The following is an 18,483-nucleotide window of genomic DNA, read 5'->3' on the forward strand; positions in this document are numbered from 1 at the left end:
ACAACAATAGTCCAAGTTTTATCATTGCAAAGAACAAATCCTCATTCCAATACTCCAGTGGCCACCATACAATTTCTCTTAAAATGATTTAAAAAAAGGACAGCTCGTCTGAGTCTGAAGCCAAACCAGTGAAACCACTAAACCAGTGTATCAAATTACTAAATCAGTTTATCAATTTAGTGTATCAAACCAATGAAGAAAAGGACATAAATAGAAAGTGAGAATATGAATCAACAAATAAACTAGTGTATCAAATTAGATGCCAAACCAATACCGCAAAAGGCTTCTAGAACTAAAGTTACTAAATAACTAAATAACTAATACAACGATACAAGGCTTCTAGCCTTCTAGAACAGTAGAAGGGAAGACAAAGACAAACAATTAGATCTTTAATCAACATTGTAAAGTACTGAACAAGTGAATAATGAATACCCCATTCTAGTTCCAGGTGACAGTACTAATTCTGTAAAATACCTCTGTGACTGTGAGTGTGAATAGAACTATAGAAGGGAAGACAAACAAGTAGATCTTTAATGAACATTGTAAAGTACTGAACAAGTGAATATTGAATAGTGAATACCCCATTCCAATTCCTGAGTTCCAGGTGACACTACTAATTCTATAAAGTGTTATTCACCATACCCCATTGGCCCATTCCAGGGGACAATACAATTCGACTCCCTTCGGAACCATAGCACATCCCGGATCTAATGAAATAGGATAATTGAGACGGTATTTTGTAAATACGTAATTATCTTGAATATATCAACCATTTCTTTATTTTCCGATCGCCTGGATCGGACACTGAGTGTGAGTCTATAAAGTATAATTCATCATACCTCTTTTCTACTGAAGAAAAGAACATAAAGTGAACTGTGAAGTGTGAAGTGTGAACATACAATTCGACATTGTGAGTCTGTATCAATACTGAACAAATGAACATAAAATTCGACAGTGTGAATTTGTGACAAAACTGAACATGTGAACATCAAAATAAAAATGAAAATTGACAGTATTGAACAATTGAGTGAGTGACACTGTGAGTCTATGACAATACTGAACAAGTGAACATACACTAGTAGTAGTACTACACATGAAAGTTTGAAACCCTACAAGTCAACAACAAAATAAACAACTAAATCCACCCCCAAGTCACCAACATTTCAACACCAAAATCCACTTCCAAAATAATGGACATAGCCAGATGCACTACGTAGGCTATTACCTAACATAAGTCATAAGTATTAAGTGGGCCAAAAAGAAGAATAATAGTCACAAGTTCAAAATGCTACTTTCATAGCAATACTCACAAGAATAATTCCAACCATAAGAAGACATGGCAAAGTATATTTTGAGGGTTACCGATCCTCACAATCGTCGATCTCCTCTTTGCAATCCTCTTTGAAAGTTTCACAGGCATGGATATCCTCTTCAGCAGTGCTTTCTAGAAATGCATTCAAAGCCTCTTGCGCCTCCTCTATGTTGTTATAGGACATGTGGCATTCTCTACTGTACACATTAACTTGCACATGGCATTCTAGCCAACTGCAAAAAAATACCTGTCTGCCCTTAAAAACGACATAAAATTTCTTCTTACCCATTAAATGTGATGAAAACATTAAAAAGGAGAATTATATATAATCATTCTAAATATAAACAAGAATAAACACAAAAATTTCATAGAAATAATTAACAAATTAGGTCCTAAAGATATAAAGAGAACTCCACAAACTTCAGTCTTGCATTCTTCAAAGATCAATATTTGAAGAAACTTCTCCAATATTTGGAAATTCTGAGAAAAAAAGAATACAAATACATCAAACATAAAGTTCCAAAAAAAGAATATAAGTAGAACATACAACTATCAAGTAGAATTAAAAAATATATATATATATATATTACCCTTTTCAAAAGTTTCAAGATCCTCTAAGGCCTCTTCGATGTTAACCAGCATTGATGATGATCGAAGCCAATCTTGAGCACATATAAGAGCCTCTACTGTCTTAGGAGTCAAAGAACTCCTAAACGCATTAAGAACACATCCCCCTATGCTAAATGCGGACTCCGAAGCAACTGTGGAGATGGGAACCGCCAACACACCCCTAGCCATTTGTGACAAGATAGGAAGTCTAGGACTATGAAATTTCCACCATCCTAAAATATCAAAGTCCTCACTAGTTTCCTCTTCATTGTCCTCATTTAAATATCATTCCAACTCCGATTTATTATCCCCACATACGGATTCAATCTTGTGCTTCTTATACTTTTCCTTCATCATCTTCCTCACATGATGTTTCAGTTCTTGCATTTGTGAGGATTGAGGATTATTACTTGAACTTGACAGCCCAAATATACTTTGATTGTCATGAGTTGTGCTGACCGTGTTCTTATCGTTTAACTCATTAAACATTTCAACTACGGCATCATACACTTTTTCCCCCAACTCCTTGCCTTTTCCTTCTCCATAAATATCAGTTAGAGCAAACTTCACAAAATCTAATTTATTTCGAGGGTCAAGAACAACCGCGATATAAATCAACTTATTCATTTTTTCTACGTCACCCTAATATTTGTCATACTTCTCTTTCATTCGCCTTGCCATCATTACCAACTTAAAGTCATCACTCTCACGCCACTGTTTCAAAAGATATTCAACCTAACTAATTTCATGAAATAGAGTGTTGGATGTAACATACAATAAAGCCAAAACCGGTATGGTGAGATCCTAGAAGTTTTGAAGAAAGTTAGCAATCCTCCTAACTTTTTTCCAATCTTCACGGGCTTCCTAAGTCCATCCACATCCCCTGAATCAAGTTCACTACTGAAGAAACGATTTTGATCGTCAAACCTATCAAATGCTTTTTCAAACTTTTGAGCTACATTTAACATAAAAAAAAGTCGAGTTCCATCTAGTAGAAACGTATAAACACAACGAACTCTTGCTTTGAATCATTTCCTTGTCAACACACTCTTTGAAGAGCTTCAACCTTGATGGAGAACTCCTCACATATCTAACTACCGCCCGAACACGATCAACTGAAATCCTAACTTCTTTCAACCCGTCACACACCACTAGATTGATTATGTGAGCAATACACCTCATATGGAGGTATTTCCCTTGCAGAACACTAGACCCCCAGTTGACAATCTTCTCCTCAAATATCCAACTGCAACGTCATTTGAGCTTGCATTGTCCACAAGAATGGTGAACACTTTATCAATCCCCTAGTTAAGCAGACACTTCTCAACTACCCTACTAATATCCTCACCTTTGTGACTCGAAATTGGAAAAAAGTTTATAATTTTTTGTGCAATTTCCAATCATTGTCTATATAATGAGCTGTCAGACACATGTAGTTTATTCTTTGCAAAGATGACCATGTGTCTGTGGTGAGACAAACCCTTTAAGATGACTATTTAAAAAACTTCTTCAACTTTAACCTCTCATCCAAGTAGAACTGAAAGCAATCCCTCGTAACCGTCGAACGTGATGGAATACGAAACCGAGGACATGCAACCGACATCAAATCTCTAAGCCCTTCCTTCTCTCCAAACTTGAACGGAAGCTCGTTAACAATGAGCATGCGTGCTAAGGCATTTCTAATAGTCTCATGATCGAACTTCCAATTAGTAAGGGTGCCACTACCATCTCCCTTTTGACCCCTAATCGGTTGATAATTCAACTGTGTTTGCTTTGTGCTTATATTGGAGGGGAACTTTTTGCATGAATAAATGTGATTCCTAAGTGCAGTTGTTCCATTTTTTCGCGGATCACAAAATAACTCCTTCTCACAGTAGTTACACCTACCCTTAGTTTCCCCTTCCTCATTAACAAATTTTATAAAGTGCTCCCACACCTCTGACCTTAGCTTTATCCCATTTCTCTTCCATGAGGTTGCAACTGTGTGACTTGAGTCTGTGGGGTTTGAGGATTGGTCGCTAATAATAACATTGGGAGTAGAAGCGTTACAAGCTTCTTCTTGCAACATCTAAGGAGAAAATGGATTGTAGTAAACTAGCAAATTAGCAATGGGAAAACAACAAGTCAACAACCAGAACAACAAAAAACAGACAACAACATACTCGAGTAATAGTTTTGAGCCGTTTGGCACTCACAAATTCACAATCAGTTCTCATAATCTTAAACGAACAAGGCCCTTTACAAAATACTCTTTTTCGGTATTTTTCCCCCTTCAAATGTTCAATTCAATAACCCCCCCCCCCCCCCCCCCCCCCTCTTCTAAAATGTTTAGTTCAATGACCCAAGCAAAGTGTATCCCTTGAACTTAACATTTTGGGTCATTGAACTACAAAATACTCTTTTAGTCTTTCTGGCCTCTGGGTCATTGAACTGAACATTTGAAGTAGGGCACTCACCAAAAATACTCTTTTTTGGGTCATTGAACTGAACATTTGAAGGGAGGAAAATGGCATTCATGCGAGGGGGGGGGGGGGGGGGGGGGGGGGGAATGGTATTCATGCAAGATAAAAACCAAAAGCAATAAGAAAATCAAACCCTTAAATTATAATCTAAACTCCTAAACCATTCAAAAACTGAAAAATCACACCCTAAGATAAAAACCTAAAGCATTAAACAAATCAAACCCTTAAATAATAACCTAAAGCCCTAAATCATTCAAAAAATGAAAAACTAAACCCTAAAGGCCTAAACCATTTAAAAAAGGGTTTCATAGTGAAATGAAATGGCATGCCTCGATTAAGAGTCTCGAATTCTTCTTTGTCTTCTCAGATCAGAGATTTAGAGAATGGAGATGATGAGATTCGTCTTTTTTTCTCGGATCAGAGAATATAGAAGGCGAGAATCGTATTTGTCGCACCGTCCGGTGCCGTGAGGCAGCGAGTCTGTTCGGTGAGGGGCTGAGGGCCGTGAGGCGGTGAGTCGCTTGGACTTTGGAGGCTTGGATTTGGATGGAAACAAAACTCAAAAACCCTACTCTCTCAGAGACTGAGTCGCTTAGCAAAAACTTCAGAGAGAAAGATATCAAAAAACTAAAAACCCTAGACTTTAGTCTTTAGTCTCCGTTCCGCATGATATCAGAGCAAAGATCCTGAGTTCAAAACTCTTTGATATTAAAAATCCACATCTAATGGCCAACCCTAAAAAGAGGGGCACACGTGAGGGGGAGTGTTAATGTATAAAAGATTAAATAACGCCTTCTCTAATAGCTTATGCTTTTGGAGTAATTGGTAATTTGATAGAGTTCTTTGAGAGATTTTGGGTTGCTTGGATTAGCAAGTGCAGGAGTATTTACCAGTTCCGCTATGAAAATTTATTAATAGTAAGGGAAAAATATATATTTTCAAGTTCCGCTATGGAAATTTATTAATAGAAAAGGACAAAAAAAGGATTTTCTGTTTCCTTTCCAAGATGATATGGATCATGAAGTTTTGGAAATTGGTCTCCAAAGCTACTCAATCTCATTATTTGTTAAAATTTCAAAGCTTCATTGATTTTCTTTTGAAGTATCAGAAAACCAGGGGCGATGCAATGAAATGCAAATGAGAAGCAAACTGAATGCTTCAAATTGGAAATGATATTTCCACACCACTTTTCAAGATAGTTGATCCAACAACAGGTCATTTTTTAAGATACTGCTGTTGGATCAAACATCAAGGGTGGTACTTTTGTCGTACCACCCACACAAGACTTGACTAGGGGTGCAACTCTGGTCGGGCTGAGGCCAACCCTAACCCAACCTGAGATGGAATTCCCTCAACCCTAACCCAATCCAACCCAACCCATGCCTCGGGTTGAGGATGGTCAACCCTAACCCAACCTGCCTCTAAATTTCTCAACCCTAACCCAACCCATCTCACCCAAACCTAGTTGGGTTGAGTCGGGTTGGTTCAGGTTCACCTCGGGCCAAATAGAAAAATGCAATAACCCAAAGGAAACCATAGTAAGTTAGAGGACAGAGGTCGGGCTCGGGTCGGGTTGCCTAGGCCTCAACCCTAACCTAACTCAAAATTAAATCAGGTTGGCTTTTCCCAACCCTAACCCAACCCAACTCGAGGAAATGCCAACCCAACCTGTGCCGAAATGGGGTTCAACCCCATCGGGTTCATTTTGAGCCCGACGCAAGTTGCACCCCTAGACTTGACGCTCGAGCACCATATAATTTCTCTTGTTTGATTGTCATTTACTATTCACATGACAGTCTTTGTCGGCTTCAAATTTTCCAAATGCAAGCCTTTTTCACTGTTTGACTTTCCTCTCAAATTAGGAGGAAAAGAAAAGTAAGAAGATAAAAAATCCTAATCTCTTCTCTTCCCTAACTCTCGTGTTCATCTAGTTTTAATATAGACCATTCATTTTTATCTGGCCCAAGATCTACAAATACGCATATGCCAACCAATCAATGCTCATGTTCACGAAAGAAGAATTAATCTTCTACCATGAGAAAAGAATACAAAGATTAAAAGATGTATCCAAATCCCTAAGAAACTAGAAAGATAGCCCTCCGCAGTTTTCAAAATTGTCATCTCTCTGTCAGTAAAACTAGAAAACTTAGTGAGCACACATTTACCAACCTATCTCCAAGTCAAGTTAGGAGACATATCTTGGGAATATGGTTTCCTAACAAAACCAACTTTCAAAACAAGATAAACGCTAACACTATGCTATCCTGGTATGGCACATTGGAGCCAAAAGTTCAAACTTTATCAATGCCCAACAAAATAGTAAAAAACAGTGTCCATGTTAAGGAAAAACATAGCTCTCCACTGCACTAATTTTAATATATCCATTTTGAAAGATCAAGATATTATTTCCATATTCATAGGAAAGATGAGCTAAGTTTTTTTTTTTTTAAATGATTTGCGGATAACAGATTCAGGAAAGTTGAGCTACCCATGAAACTAGCCAAGATAATCTGTAGAAGAATATATTTACTTTGGGTTAGCATAACATTTTAAGTGAAGAAATGATAACTGAACTAAAGCTCAAACCAACCAGAAAAAAGCTACATATACTGTCTTTTTATTCTTCAGATGGGCTTTTCTCATCAAACCATCGAGGAGGATCGAATCCAGAACCACCTACAAAAACAAAGAAATCCTCACTGATATACAGAGAAAGCCGCAATACCCTGTATACAAGCACCAAAAAGTGCTTCATACAATTATTAGATTTTGAATATTTTTTTTCTAATGCTAAAACAAATTAGTAAGGAATTATAACCAGTCAAGTGTAGGCTACATCATCTAACAAGAGATAATTTGATCTGCATTTGTTAATAGATAAACGGGAACTAACCAATCTAAATCAAAACAGTACATCGAACTAGGGATCTATTTTTTAATCTTAATTTTTAGAAGGGATTTGCAAGGGACCATCAGAGAAGGCATTTCACGACTGGCTGTTGCATGCAAGAGCAGCCACATAGGCTCGAAAGACAAGCAGGATTTGTCTTATAAATTTACTTCATCTGATGTGGCTGCACTCTCATGCAACAGCCACTCCGCGAAATGCCTTCTGCGATGGTCCCTAGCAAATCCTTTTTAAAAAAGCAGCTCAAGTTTTTAAAATTTTAAACAACCATCTACTGTTTGCTAATATAGTGAAAGGACCGCGTGCCATTAGAAACTGATGGTTATTAGGTTGTTTGACTCATCAAATGATAAAATTATCCCATATGATATGGAAAAGATAAAAATACCGAACTTCAAACTTTTTTTTTTTTAAATGACAGTTTATTTCAATCTGTCAAACATCTTTACAAGGGTAGGGACTAGGAGTCCCAAGAACAGAACAAAAGATACCCGATGTATGACCTTGAACACCCAAAATAACTTCCTCTAATCCTCCGCATTTGTACTTATGTCACCAAAAAGACCTAAAATTCTAACAATGTCCCGAATGCTATGGAAACCTCCCTTCTTTCAAAAAATTCCAGCAGGAACTCATCTATACACGGCTCACCTATGCCGAACACTTCTCCAACTCCTCCAGGATGTGCTGGATTTGGAAATCTGGCATTTCAATGAGAAGATCCTCAGGAACCCGATCCAAGAATCCAGGATTTTTTCTGCTAGCAATCCTTTCTTCCACCATCCGGATACCCACCACCTTGTTAGCTTCCCAGTCCCGCCTCCTCGCAACCCTTTCTTTGTTCAAAATTAGTTTGAAGAAAGGATATTTATGCAACGGCGAGTGGGTGTCTTTGACTGTGTTTGTCCCACAAAGACGATAAAGTGTCCAAGGACAGTCTTGGGTCTCTAGCTTAAATAATTTCCATTGCTTCCGGAGAAGATCTCCCGACATCTCTTTATGGGTGGGGTCGTTAATGGAGGCCCTCTCTTCATCATAGATCAACGTACTCATCCTCTTAAGAATTTTTTATAAAACCAAAATCTCCATAAACAACCGCCTATTCCGACCTCCAGAACATGAAGATGAACCATGCGTATTACCTTGATTATCCATTCCTGCTTGGTTGAGGATGAGAACGGATCGCCCAGTTAACCAAGTAAATCCAATGAACTCTCCTTTGTGCTTCTTACTTATCTTCAAGATATTGTACTAGTGATGCCCTTCTAATTCCAATCCCAAACCTTTACAACCTCCGCTCCTAGATAAAAGAGCTAAGTAAAGAAAAATGCACTCAACACGCTGAGACGCGTCGAGAAGGGTAGTGTAATCCTGACAAAACGCTTCTTTTAGCACTAAAATGTTTAATAAGTAAGGATTGTGGCCCACTCCCCAACATCCAAGAAAAATAAAATATGGGAAACTTCTGGAGTACGCTTTGGCCTCTATAGCCTCAAGTCTAGTGAAAGTACTATAAGGTGGAGCCCCCACTCCCCTAAAGACCAAAATCTTCTAGCGACTAGGGGGAGACTACTTGTAACTTATCCATAAGCAAAACCTACCCTGGGCGGATGGGGAAATGGTTTGAGAGATTTTGGAAGCTGGCTACAACTTTTCTCCTTTACCCCTACTAAAGTAGCTCTTGAAGATTTCTCCAAAATGCTTTTAAGGAACTTTTCTTTTGATCTTGCCATCCTGGCCTTGAGTTTTAAACCAAGATGATTCTCACCAGAAACTCAAGATTTGAGGGATTCGTAAGTGTTCCTTACTTTTGGATAATGACCAGATCTTTTACTCTTATTGGTGGAATGATCCAGCCAAACAAAATTCCTTCTAGGGGCAGGAGGGTCAATTGACTTGGAATCGGGCCCTGCAAGAGACAGGCAAGTTTGACCAAAACTCTTGTTTCCAAGTCCCACCACACGTTTCTCATGTCCTTTCTCAAGTCCATCCTTGGGCAGCGCGCCATTGAAATTTGATTGGTTCAATTTGAAATTTGAATTCAGCAAGGAATGCGAGGGTTCGTCGGAGAGCCAACCCTGAACCTTCGGAGGGCCTTCAACCGGTGGCAATGTCGAATTACCCAAGCCAGCAAGACCCGGAGGAGTTTCAACCAAAGAAGGCGGCTGCTGCCCCAAAGAACTGGAGCGTTCAAAAATGGTTGAACATTCACCTTTTTTTGCTTGAATTTCAATCCCGATGGTATAGACATGGTCTAGGATCCTGATTTTAACAAAGGTACCTGAAAAATTCCATCGGGGAGCTCGGATTTTGGCCGAGACAAAACTCATACAATGCTGGTGATTGCCTTCCATCTTTGTCTCCGGAACCTTACCAAAGAGGTTCCCTATAGCCCACACTGTAGATATGCCCCACGCATGTAATGGGATACCATAGAAATTGACCGAGAGAGTTTCCTCACCTTGAAGAAAATCCCTATTCCACGATGAGAGAGAAAGCAATTGATTCCCCAAAGCTTCAGATCCCTTAGCGAGGATCTGTGAGGCATGCTTTTCTGAGTCAAACATAAAAAGGAGCTCGTCCTTCACCAAGATACATGGGCACAATAAAGATGGAATATCCCAAGACTTTTGCACCCCAAGCCAGAGATCCTCCTTTAAGGCCCCATTGTGGTCACTCTTTTTCTCCTTATCAAACAAACTTTTAGGGTACCCATTCGTACTTCCACTTCCCTACCCGAGATGGATAAGGTCGAGTTCCCTCCGACCGCTTGTGAGGAAATTCTACCAGTGTCGGACCACCGCTCACCCTCACCACAATCCTCCTCCAGAGAGGGTGTTGGACTAGTACAGGTCACCCATTTTGGAGGGTTTCTAACCTGTCGACACCAACAGCATTTATCCTGCCACTTGAAGTTAAGGTACTTACATGGAGGGCAAAACCAATCCCCAAGGCTGTTGCGTACTCTTTGCTTAACTCCCCCTTTGGGGTCCAACACCCACCCACCACCCCCACCCCCCCACCCCACACCAACGAACATATAGCGAAGCAGTTGGAGAGCTCGATTTCATTATATCTTGCTTGCATCTTCTGCATCTTTTCAGCCAACTAAAGTTTTGGTAGTTGCAGTAGAGGCACTGCCAATCCCCCAACCATCTGCTCAACTTATCCCTAGTAGTCTTATCCACAGACTTGCCATTTAGGATCTCGACTGATGCCTGTTGAGCCAAAGCCCTCGCCTCCACTGATGCCATTCACAATATCGGAACTTCAAACTTCAGAGATTGGCTGGAGAGAGTTTTCGGATGAAGTATGGATGGCAACCCAAAGCATGAAGAAGGATAAGAATCCCGGGCCCGATGGATTCCCAATGGAAGTCTACCAAAGATATTGGGAATGTCAATGAAAATGAAGTCATGGCAATCATTGAAGAGTTCCACCACAGAGGTAGATTGGGAAAGGAGGATAACACCACTTTCATCACTTTGATTCCAAGTTTGGCTCATGGTATGTAGAAGATTTTAGCCGGGATATTAGCAAGGAGGGCCAAGAGAATAATGGGGAAAATCATATCCAAGTTCCAAGGGGCCTTTGTATGGAAGGAAAATATTTTGATGGGATTCTTTTTTTTGTTTTTTTGAAAAATAATATTTAATGGAATTCTTATTGCAAATGAGGTCATGGATTCAACCAAAAGAGAAGGCAAGAATATGGAAAAGGCCTATGATCATGTAGTCAGGAACTTTTTGGAATTTGTCCAAGATAAGATGGGCTTTGGGCAGAGATGGGAGGGGCTGAATTTGAGAATGAATATCCACATCATTCTCAATCTTGATAAACTGTGCTCCAGCGGGGTTCTTCAGAAGCTCAAGGGATTTAAGACAAGGTGATCTGATCTCCCCATACTTATTTATCATGGTGACAGAGGATTTGAGTATATTATTATCAAAAGCAAAGGAAAAAGGGTTCATTAAAAAATTAGAGGCGAGCAGGATTGGATAACTGATATCCCATCTCCAGTTCACGGACAACTCTTATTTTCTTAGAGGAGGCAGCATTCGTTAGGAACCTGAAATGAATATTCAAGTTGTTTGAGGTGGTATCTGGATTAAAGAATAACTTTTCTAAGAGCTCCATTTCAAGCATAAACTTGGTAGAGGAGGAGGTGGTAGCATATGCATCCATTATCGGGTGCAAAGACGAGGAGCTTCCCCATTAACCACCTTGGACTACCTTTGGGATTTGAAATATCGAAGGCAATGCATTGTGGGATCCTGTGGTTGAAAGGATGGAAAGGAAATTGGCAGCATGGAAAAAAAGATACCCATATTTTGGAGGGAGGATCACACTAATTAAGGCGACGCTATCAAACATCCCAGTTTATTTCTTGTCTCTACATAAAATACCAGTAAAATGGCTAATACAAAGGAAAAGCTTCAAAGACATTTCCTATGGGAAGGGGTAGAGGACAAGAAAAAACTCAAACACCCGATAAATTCGAAAAAGGTGAGTAGGTTGAATAAGGATGGTGGCCTTGGTATCAGAAACCTGAAGTTGGGGAAAAAGGTTCCATAACCCCAAGGGTTTCAACTTTCAACCCTATCTATGTTTTGATGATCTTCAAAACCAAATTGATTAAGTATACCGTTGTACTTTGCAAGTGATGTGTATTGAGCAGGTTAATGAAGACGAAACATCACAACTTGGTGATCCACTCATGAGTCAAAGTCAAGAAGTACCATAGCCCAAGAGCCATTGCTTGGAGATGAACTCAAGTTGGTGATCCAGTCATGAACCGAAGTCAATTCATTCAAGAGAGAGTGGAGTCACATGTACAGGTCAAACCAAAGAGTTCACAAGCACAAGTAGAAGATCACGAGAAGACGGTTGAAGACAATGCAATCAAGGGAAGAATCTTTTTTATATTTTAGATTGTATTAGAGACCTCTATTTTCAAAAGCATTTGCACATTTCAGTGGTTTTGCATAATTAAAAGGTTTTTAATCAAACTTTTTCAAAACCATTTTGAACTCTTGTGCTTTGAAAGATTGGCAAAATGAGTCCAAAAACATGCTTTTAAATATGGATAAACACATAGACCAAGGCCCAAACCATTGCCCTAAGTTTTAATTAAAAAAGCAATCTCCAACAAGGCCGGTCGACTGGGCATGAACTTGCTGGAAATTCCAGAATGGGCAAATCACACTAAGCAGGTCGGCCGAGACATGGCTGGTGAGACTTTCAAGGGCAAAATAAAAAAGGACCAGTGTGTGTTGGGCAGTTGACCGGACTTGGTAAAATTATAGTCGTTACGGGCTATATGGCTAGTTTTGTTTTTGGATTTTTTTGCATCCAATCTTGCCCATTTTACCCTCTAATGGCTATATCTTGTTATGGGCTATAAATATAGACTTAATCGAATCATTTATAAGCTTTTGATAGTTTGAAAAACATTTTTACTCTTGCATTAAAGATTTTCAAGCATTTCCCAACGACCTTCTTCAAGAGCTTTGATTTGTTCATTCAACTTGAGAAGGAGATCACCGTAGGCATTGATTGTACTTCCTATTTGGAGAGATTTGAGAACTTCAATTGTACTACAAGTCTACTAAGAGGCTAAGAGCGATTTCATCTTCTTTCTTGTATTGTGGTGAGAAGGGTTTCATCCCTTGATTAGTGTGTTTGTGAGCACCCTCGGATCCAGGCTTGGTGTGGATTCGACTTAGTGGAGAGCACCCAAGGAGACAAACTTGAGGAGTGGAGTAGGCCTCTAGGTGGAAGACCGAACCACTATAAATCTCGGTGTCATCTTCACATTGCTCTTCCTCATTCTGTTGATGATTGCTAATATCTTTGCTTTACATTTTCGATTCTCAATTTGATTTGCAAAAGGTTTTAATTACCCAAGTCACCCCCTTCTTGGGTTGCGTTTGGGATTTCATTTGATATCAGAGCCCAAGGCTCTTACATAGAGATTTTGAATTCTAAATCTAAAAGAGAAAAATATCCATGGCAACCTCCTCTTCCCAAAACCATGAAGGTCTCTACATCAAGGCAACCCTTCTATATTGGCTCGAATTATGGCTATTGGAAGGCTAGGATGAAGATTTATCTTAAAGGCCAAGATTTTGGCATTTGGAAGAGTATAGAAAAGGGGTATGAAGAACCCTTCACGGATAGTGACATTTAGAATGATAAGGAAAAAGCTGATTTCACAACAAATTATAAGGCAATGAATGCCCTAATTTGTGCTCTTTCTCTGGAAGAGTTCAATAGGGTATCTACCCTCAAAACGGCTACGGAAATATGGGACACATTGGAGGTGACCCATGAAGGAACTACCCAAGTGAAGAAAACCAAAATGGATTTATTAGTAAGTGATTTTGAAGCATTTAAAATGAAAAAATGATGAATCTCTTTCCGAAATGTATACTAGATTTACTAACATTATAAATGAGTTGGAAAATCCAGCTAAGTCCTATTCAAATGGTGAGATGGTAAACAAGCTAATCCGGTCAGTTCCCATTTCATGGGACCCCAAGATCACCGCCATCGAAGAATCCAAGGACCCAGACAACATTAAGTTGGAAGAGCTAGTGGGCTCTCTAATTACTCATGAAATGAAGATGAAAAAGAGAGAGACCCGACAACAAGAAAACCCAAGGGATGAATTGAAGAAAAAGGGAGTTGCATTCAAGGCCAATCTTGATAGTGATAGTGGAAGCGAAGGAGAAAACATTAAAGCTTTGGGAGAAGGTCTTGCACTCATCACTAAGAAATTCAAGCGACTTACAAAGAATAGCAAAGGAAACTCAAGAGAGAGAAGGCTTTAAGAAAAGAAAATGTAGAAAAAGATGAGGAACCACTCCGATATTCTAGATGCCACAAGCTTGGACACATTCGTCCAAATTGCCCTCTCAACAAGCTTGACAAAGAATACAAAAGAAAAGGGAAGGGAAGGACAAGAAAAAGAGCTTTAGTGCAACATTTGATGGGTTGAGTTGCTCATCCGGGAGTGACTCAAGTGATGATGAAGACTCCAACATTTGCTTCATGGGGATCGAGACACAGCAAGAAGAAGAGGTAAATGACCCTTTTGAAATTGATAATGATGATGATGTCTATTTTACCTATGATGAATTTTATGATGCATGTGAGAAGTTCCAAGAAGGGCTCTTTCTTGAAGTTTCAAAAAATAGAAAATTGACTAAATCTTTATAGAAGTTAACTAAAGAATTTGATGCTCTAAAGAAAGATTGTGACTCACATGCTTCTTTGGTTGATGAGAACAAATCTTTAAATGAAAGAAAGAAAATCTTGTCTTGAAAAATAAAGAGTACAAAGAAGAAAATGAAAAGCTTTACATTGATATTGAAAAGTTATTTTTGGAAAATAAAGAATTAAAGAATGAAAATGAGAAAGGGGGATGATTTTTTCACCCCCTGTAGGAGGGATGCGCCCCCCTAACCCCCTTTAACGTGAATTGTGGGCAACTTTAACGCTTTTTGACGTCAAATCATGTTAAAAGGGGGGCGCACTCCTCCTAAGGGGGGTGAAAAAATCACCGCCCATGAGAAATTGCAACTCGAATTCACTTGTGGAAAAAGCACATTAGATAAGATTCTTGAGAGGAAACTCTCTTTTGGAAAGGATGGCCTTAGATACCAAATGGAACGTGCCTCCTCTCGGATGGGTCAAATTGAAAGTCGATGGCAGCTCTAAAGGCAACTCAGGGAGAGTAGTGATCGGAGGGTTTTTCAGAGATTAGTGGAAGAGTGATATTCTCTTTTTCAGGACCAGATGGCATATGCGATTCCAATGAAGCAGAAGCAAAAGCGCTCTTATGGGGGCTCAAGTGGTTTGTTTCACATGGCTCTAAACCGCTCGCTAATCATTGAAGAGGACTAATCTAAAGCAATAGCTTGGGCAACTAGCAAAGCAGTAGGACCACGGGCACTGGCGGACATCGTCATGGAAATTAGAGACTGGGCGGCATATATTGCCCCATAGTTCCAGCATATGTGCCGCTCTACAAGTGAAGATGCTGAAAAATTGGCTAAGGCACTGATAAGGAAAGGGATGACAACTGTGTCAGCTGACCTTCCTAATATATAATACTCTAGACATATGGTGACACGTTGAGGGGGAAGAGATGGCCACCACAGCTGGCTGGAGTGGTTACGGCTATGTTGCGGCTGCTAACTGTTTGCTGTAGGTCTTCTGTTAGATCATGACCGACAGGGAAAGGGATGATAAGTATTTGCATGAGTGGGACTTCTTGTCCCTGCCTTTGTAATCTTGTTTTGGAAATAAATTAGTTACCTTTAAAAAATATTATTTAAATTTTACAAATTCAAATCAAGTAATAAACCTTATTTTTGTATAAAATATGATTAACTAGATATAAAAAATCCTTTACTTCAAATAAAGAAGGGTCTTCTTCCCCTTCTTCATGTTTCCTTCTCTCTACAACTGAGCTAGCTCTCTTTTCAAATTATCTCAAATATGCATCTTTCAAATTATTAAGAAGTGTGCTTACCAAATATGCAGATTCCAAGTTATCACTTATCTCAAATCACATCAAAAGAGAGGAGTTACCTAAAGGATTGCAGCGACAGAGACGCCATGCCGTCAAAATGGTGCCCTTCGCAACGCCGTATTTCTTATATGCTTCCATCGAATACTCACTGCACGTCGGCACATACCGACAGCTAGACGGCAATAATGGCGATATCTCTCCTGCTCCCAACCAATTCATTGTCAAAAAGAAAAAGAAAGTCATTATTCTCAAAAGATACGTTAAATTTGAAGCAAAGTGCCAACTTGCCCCATTTTCCCATTGTTTTAAATGTTTCTTTTTTATTGTTCTCATCTTGTATTGTTGTTCTTCTATCATATATTAGAGTACATCTTATTGGTGTTTGTTCTTCTTCTACTTTGGTTGTGGATCTTGGGAGAAGCAGATATTCCAGCGTTGAGAAATCCGTCTTTCAATTTAACATAAAGTTAACCAAAAAAGACTACTGATATTAGCACTACCGTGTTTTAATAGTTGCACTAACTCATCTCGTCTTTTATTATTTAAACAGCTGCAGAAGGTTATTACAATTCCCAAAAAGCTCTCTGAAGCCGATTAAAACAGAAAAGACAAGCAGAGGTTCTGCAAATATTAAAACATAGTAGTGCCAATATCGGTAGCCAACTGAAAAGCTTAAAATATGGGAATCATAAAAAATCATGAGTAGAACCAGAAAATCACAAAACTAAAGAAATAAAAACAAAATGGAACCCACTTTTGTAGAATTTCAGAAGAGATAATGCCGCTTTTACCCCTAAATCCTTCACTTCTTCATCTGGGTATAAGAAACAAAACAGAAATACTCAATGAAAATTTAGGAAAATGAAATTAATTGATAATAAAATCTATAAAAAAAAAAAAGAAGAATAAAGAGATACCTTGAATCGTACTCTGTTTAGAATCTTTTTCCAATCCGTTGATGGGGGAAAATCGATTATGCTGTGGTGATTTCTATGGATGCAAAAGAAAGAAGGGGGGAGAGTTGAATAAATTCGAGAAATCAGAATTCCATGGAAAGATTTTTCTTGGGTTTTGAGGAATTATTACCTTTGAGAGGGTTTTAAGAGAAATGGGAAAGGTGTTATTATCCTTTCGTTGTTGGTTTTGTTGGGTTAAAGATTTGATTCTAGGGTTTTGGTTTTGGTCTATGGGAAATGATAAGTTGAGGTTTTTGTAAGGAATAGAAGTAGAATTGGCGATTAACGCCATTTTTGTTGACTCGGAAGGTTGACTCGGACAAAACTCGATTGTGATTGGGTGTATTTACTAATGCGAAGGGTGAATTTTTTTTTTTTTCCACGAATCTGAAAAATGAAAATGTTCAGTTGAGGCTTTTGCTTCTATGAGATGGATAGGAAACGAGACCTCAACTATTGGAGTGAAAGTGATATTGCCACCCTCTTTTCTTTGTCTTTTCTTAAAATTTAGTTTATTTTAATTAGGGAAATGTTATCAGTACTACTGTATTTTGATGATGGCACTCTCACTTTATTAAAAGTACGGTATGGCCCGCACCATAAGATGATCCAAAATGTCCATTAGATGGGCCACAGCCTAAATGGGTTGTGCCCCAAAAGTTATTTCCATAAGTTGTTCCTAACCCTCCGATTTATAGAGGGTTAGGATCAACCTATGGAAATGATTTTTGGAGCACAACCTATTTAGGTCGTGTCCCATCTAATGGACGGTTTGGATCATTCTATGGTGAGGGCTATACCGTAGTTTTAATAAAGTGAGGAGTGCGATAATCAAAATACAGTAGTGCTGATAACATTTCCCATTAATTATATTCCTCATGATGAAATTAGGACTGTTTGTTTCGGATTATGAGTCCAAAACTTATAATTGGACTCAAAATTGAGTCCAAAACTGATTATTGGAATCAAGTTTAAATGTGACTTTGAGTCCAATGATCAGTTTTGGACTCACAATTAGTTCCCAAGATCCAAAATAAATACAGCCATAATGTTTAATAAAGTTTTGGACTCATAATCGGTTCTCAAATCTAAAACAAACAGTGCCTAATTAATCAAAACAGCAAAGAAAGATCTGACATGTCCTCTAAAAGCTAAATTAAAATCAAGAAAGGTTATTCTATCAAGAAAAGTTATTCTATCATCTTCTAAAACAAAATCCTAATAGTCATTTGAGAGGTAGACATGTTTTAAATATTTTTTTAAAAAAAGTTAACCTAACTTGATCTTAGATCAAAAGAAAAATGTCTATAATTGCTTTGATTCTTAAATCAATCTAGATCAAGATTTATTTTACTTATTCACTTTATAGTGATATAACCTATCTAGAACTAAAATCAAGAGAAGTTATTTTAATTGTTTGTTTTCAAAAGCAATTGGTCTTCTAAAGCTTATTTGATTACACATCTAGAGAAGATGGGTTAATTGTTCATTTTTAGGGACAAATTTTTTGATGTGAGGTAAGACAAGTTATCTTTATCTTAAAAAATAATTGTTTCTAACGAATAATAACATTGTGAGATTCACACAAAAATCATTTTCCATGATAAGAACGTGAAAGAGACCATGCATAAAGAACACCAGATTCATTTCTCACAGGTGTACACCTTAAGAAAGGAAACCAAACCCCTCCATTTCTG

At 38.5% G+C, this 18,483-nt stretch overlaps 1 protein-coding gene across 3 annotated transcripts; it reads right to left on the reverse strand.

Moving 5' to 3' along the window:
- Positions 1-1,526: 1,526 nt before the first annotated feature.
- LOC143870886 (membrane protein insertion efficiency factor) lies at positions 1,527-17,218 on the reverse strand. 3 transcript variants are annotated; one of them, XM_077376634.1, is made up of 6 exons: positions 16,917-17,218; positions 16,748-16,820; positions 16,585-16,644; positions 15,890-16,030; positions 6,974-7,059; positions 1,527-1,545 (listed from the first exon to the last, which is right to left on the reverse strand). In XM_077376634.1, the coding sequence occupies exons 1-5, from the start codon at positions 17,076-17,078 to the stop codon at positions 7,001-7,003; spliced, it is 495 nt and encodes a 164-aa protein (XP_077232749.1). In that variant the 5' UTR covers positions 17,079-17,218; the 3' UTR covers positions 1,527-1,545; positions 6,974-7,000. The 3 variants fall into 3 exon arrangements, with proteins under 3 accessions (XP_077232749.1, XP_077232748.1, XP_077232747.1); XM_077376633.1 differs by lacking the exon at positions 1,527-1,545 and adding an exon at positions 6,722-6,893; XM_077376632.1 differs by lacking the exon at positions 1,527-1,545 and having other exon boundaries at positions 6,768-7,059; positions 16,917-17,217.
- Positions 17,219-18,483: the final 1,265 nt, after the last annotated feature.

The sequence above is a fragment of the Tasmannia lanceolata genome, unplaced genomic scaffold (assembly GCF_043159265.1).
Source record: "Tasmannia lanceolata isolate RefF3 unplaced genomic scaffold, GAP_Taslan_0.1 ptg000002l, whole genome shotgun sequence".
In the NCBI taxonomy this organism is placed as follows: domain Eukaryota; kingdom Viridiplantae; phylum Streptophyta; class Magnoliopsida; order Canellales; family Winteraceae; genus Tasmannia; species Tasmannia lanceolata.

Coding starts and splice junctions, on each gene's coding strand:
- LOC143870886 (XM_077376634.1), bottom strand. CDS start 17,078: ATGGCGTTAATCGCCAATTCTACTTCTATTCCTTACAAAAACCTCAAC. Junction 16,821..16,916: donor CTCTTAAAACCCTCTCAAAG/GTAATAATTCCT, acceptor TTGCATCCATAG/AAATCACCACAGCATAATCG. Junction 7,060..15,889: donor CTGTCGCTGCAATCCTTTAG/GTAACTCCTCTC, acceptor TTGTTTTTGTAG/GTGGTTCTGGATTCGATCCT.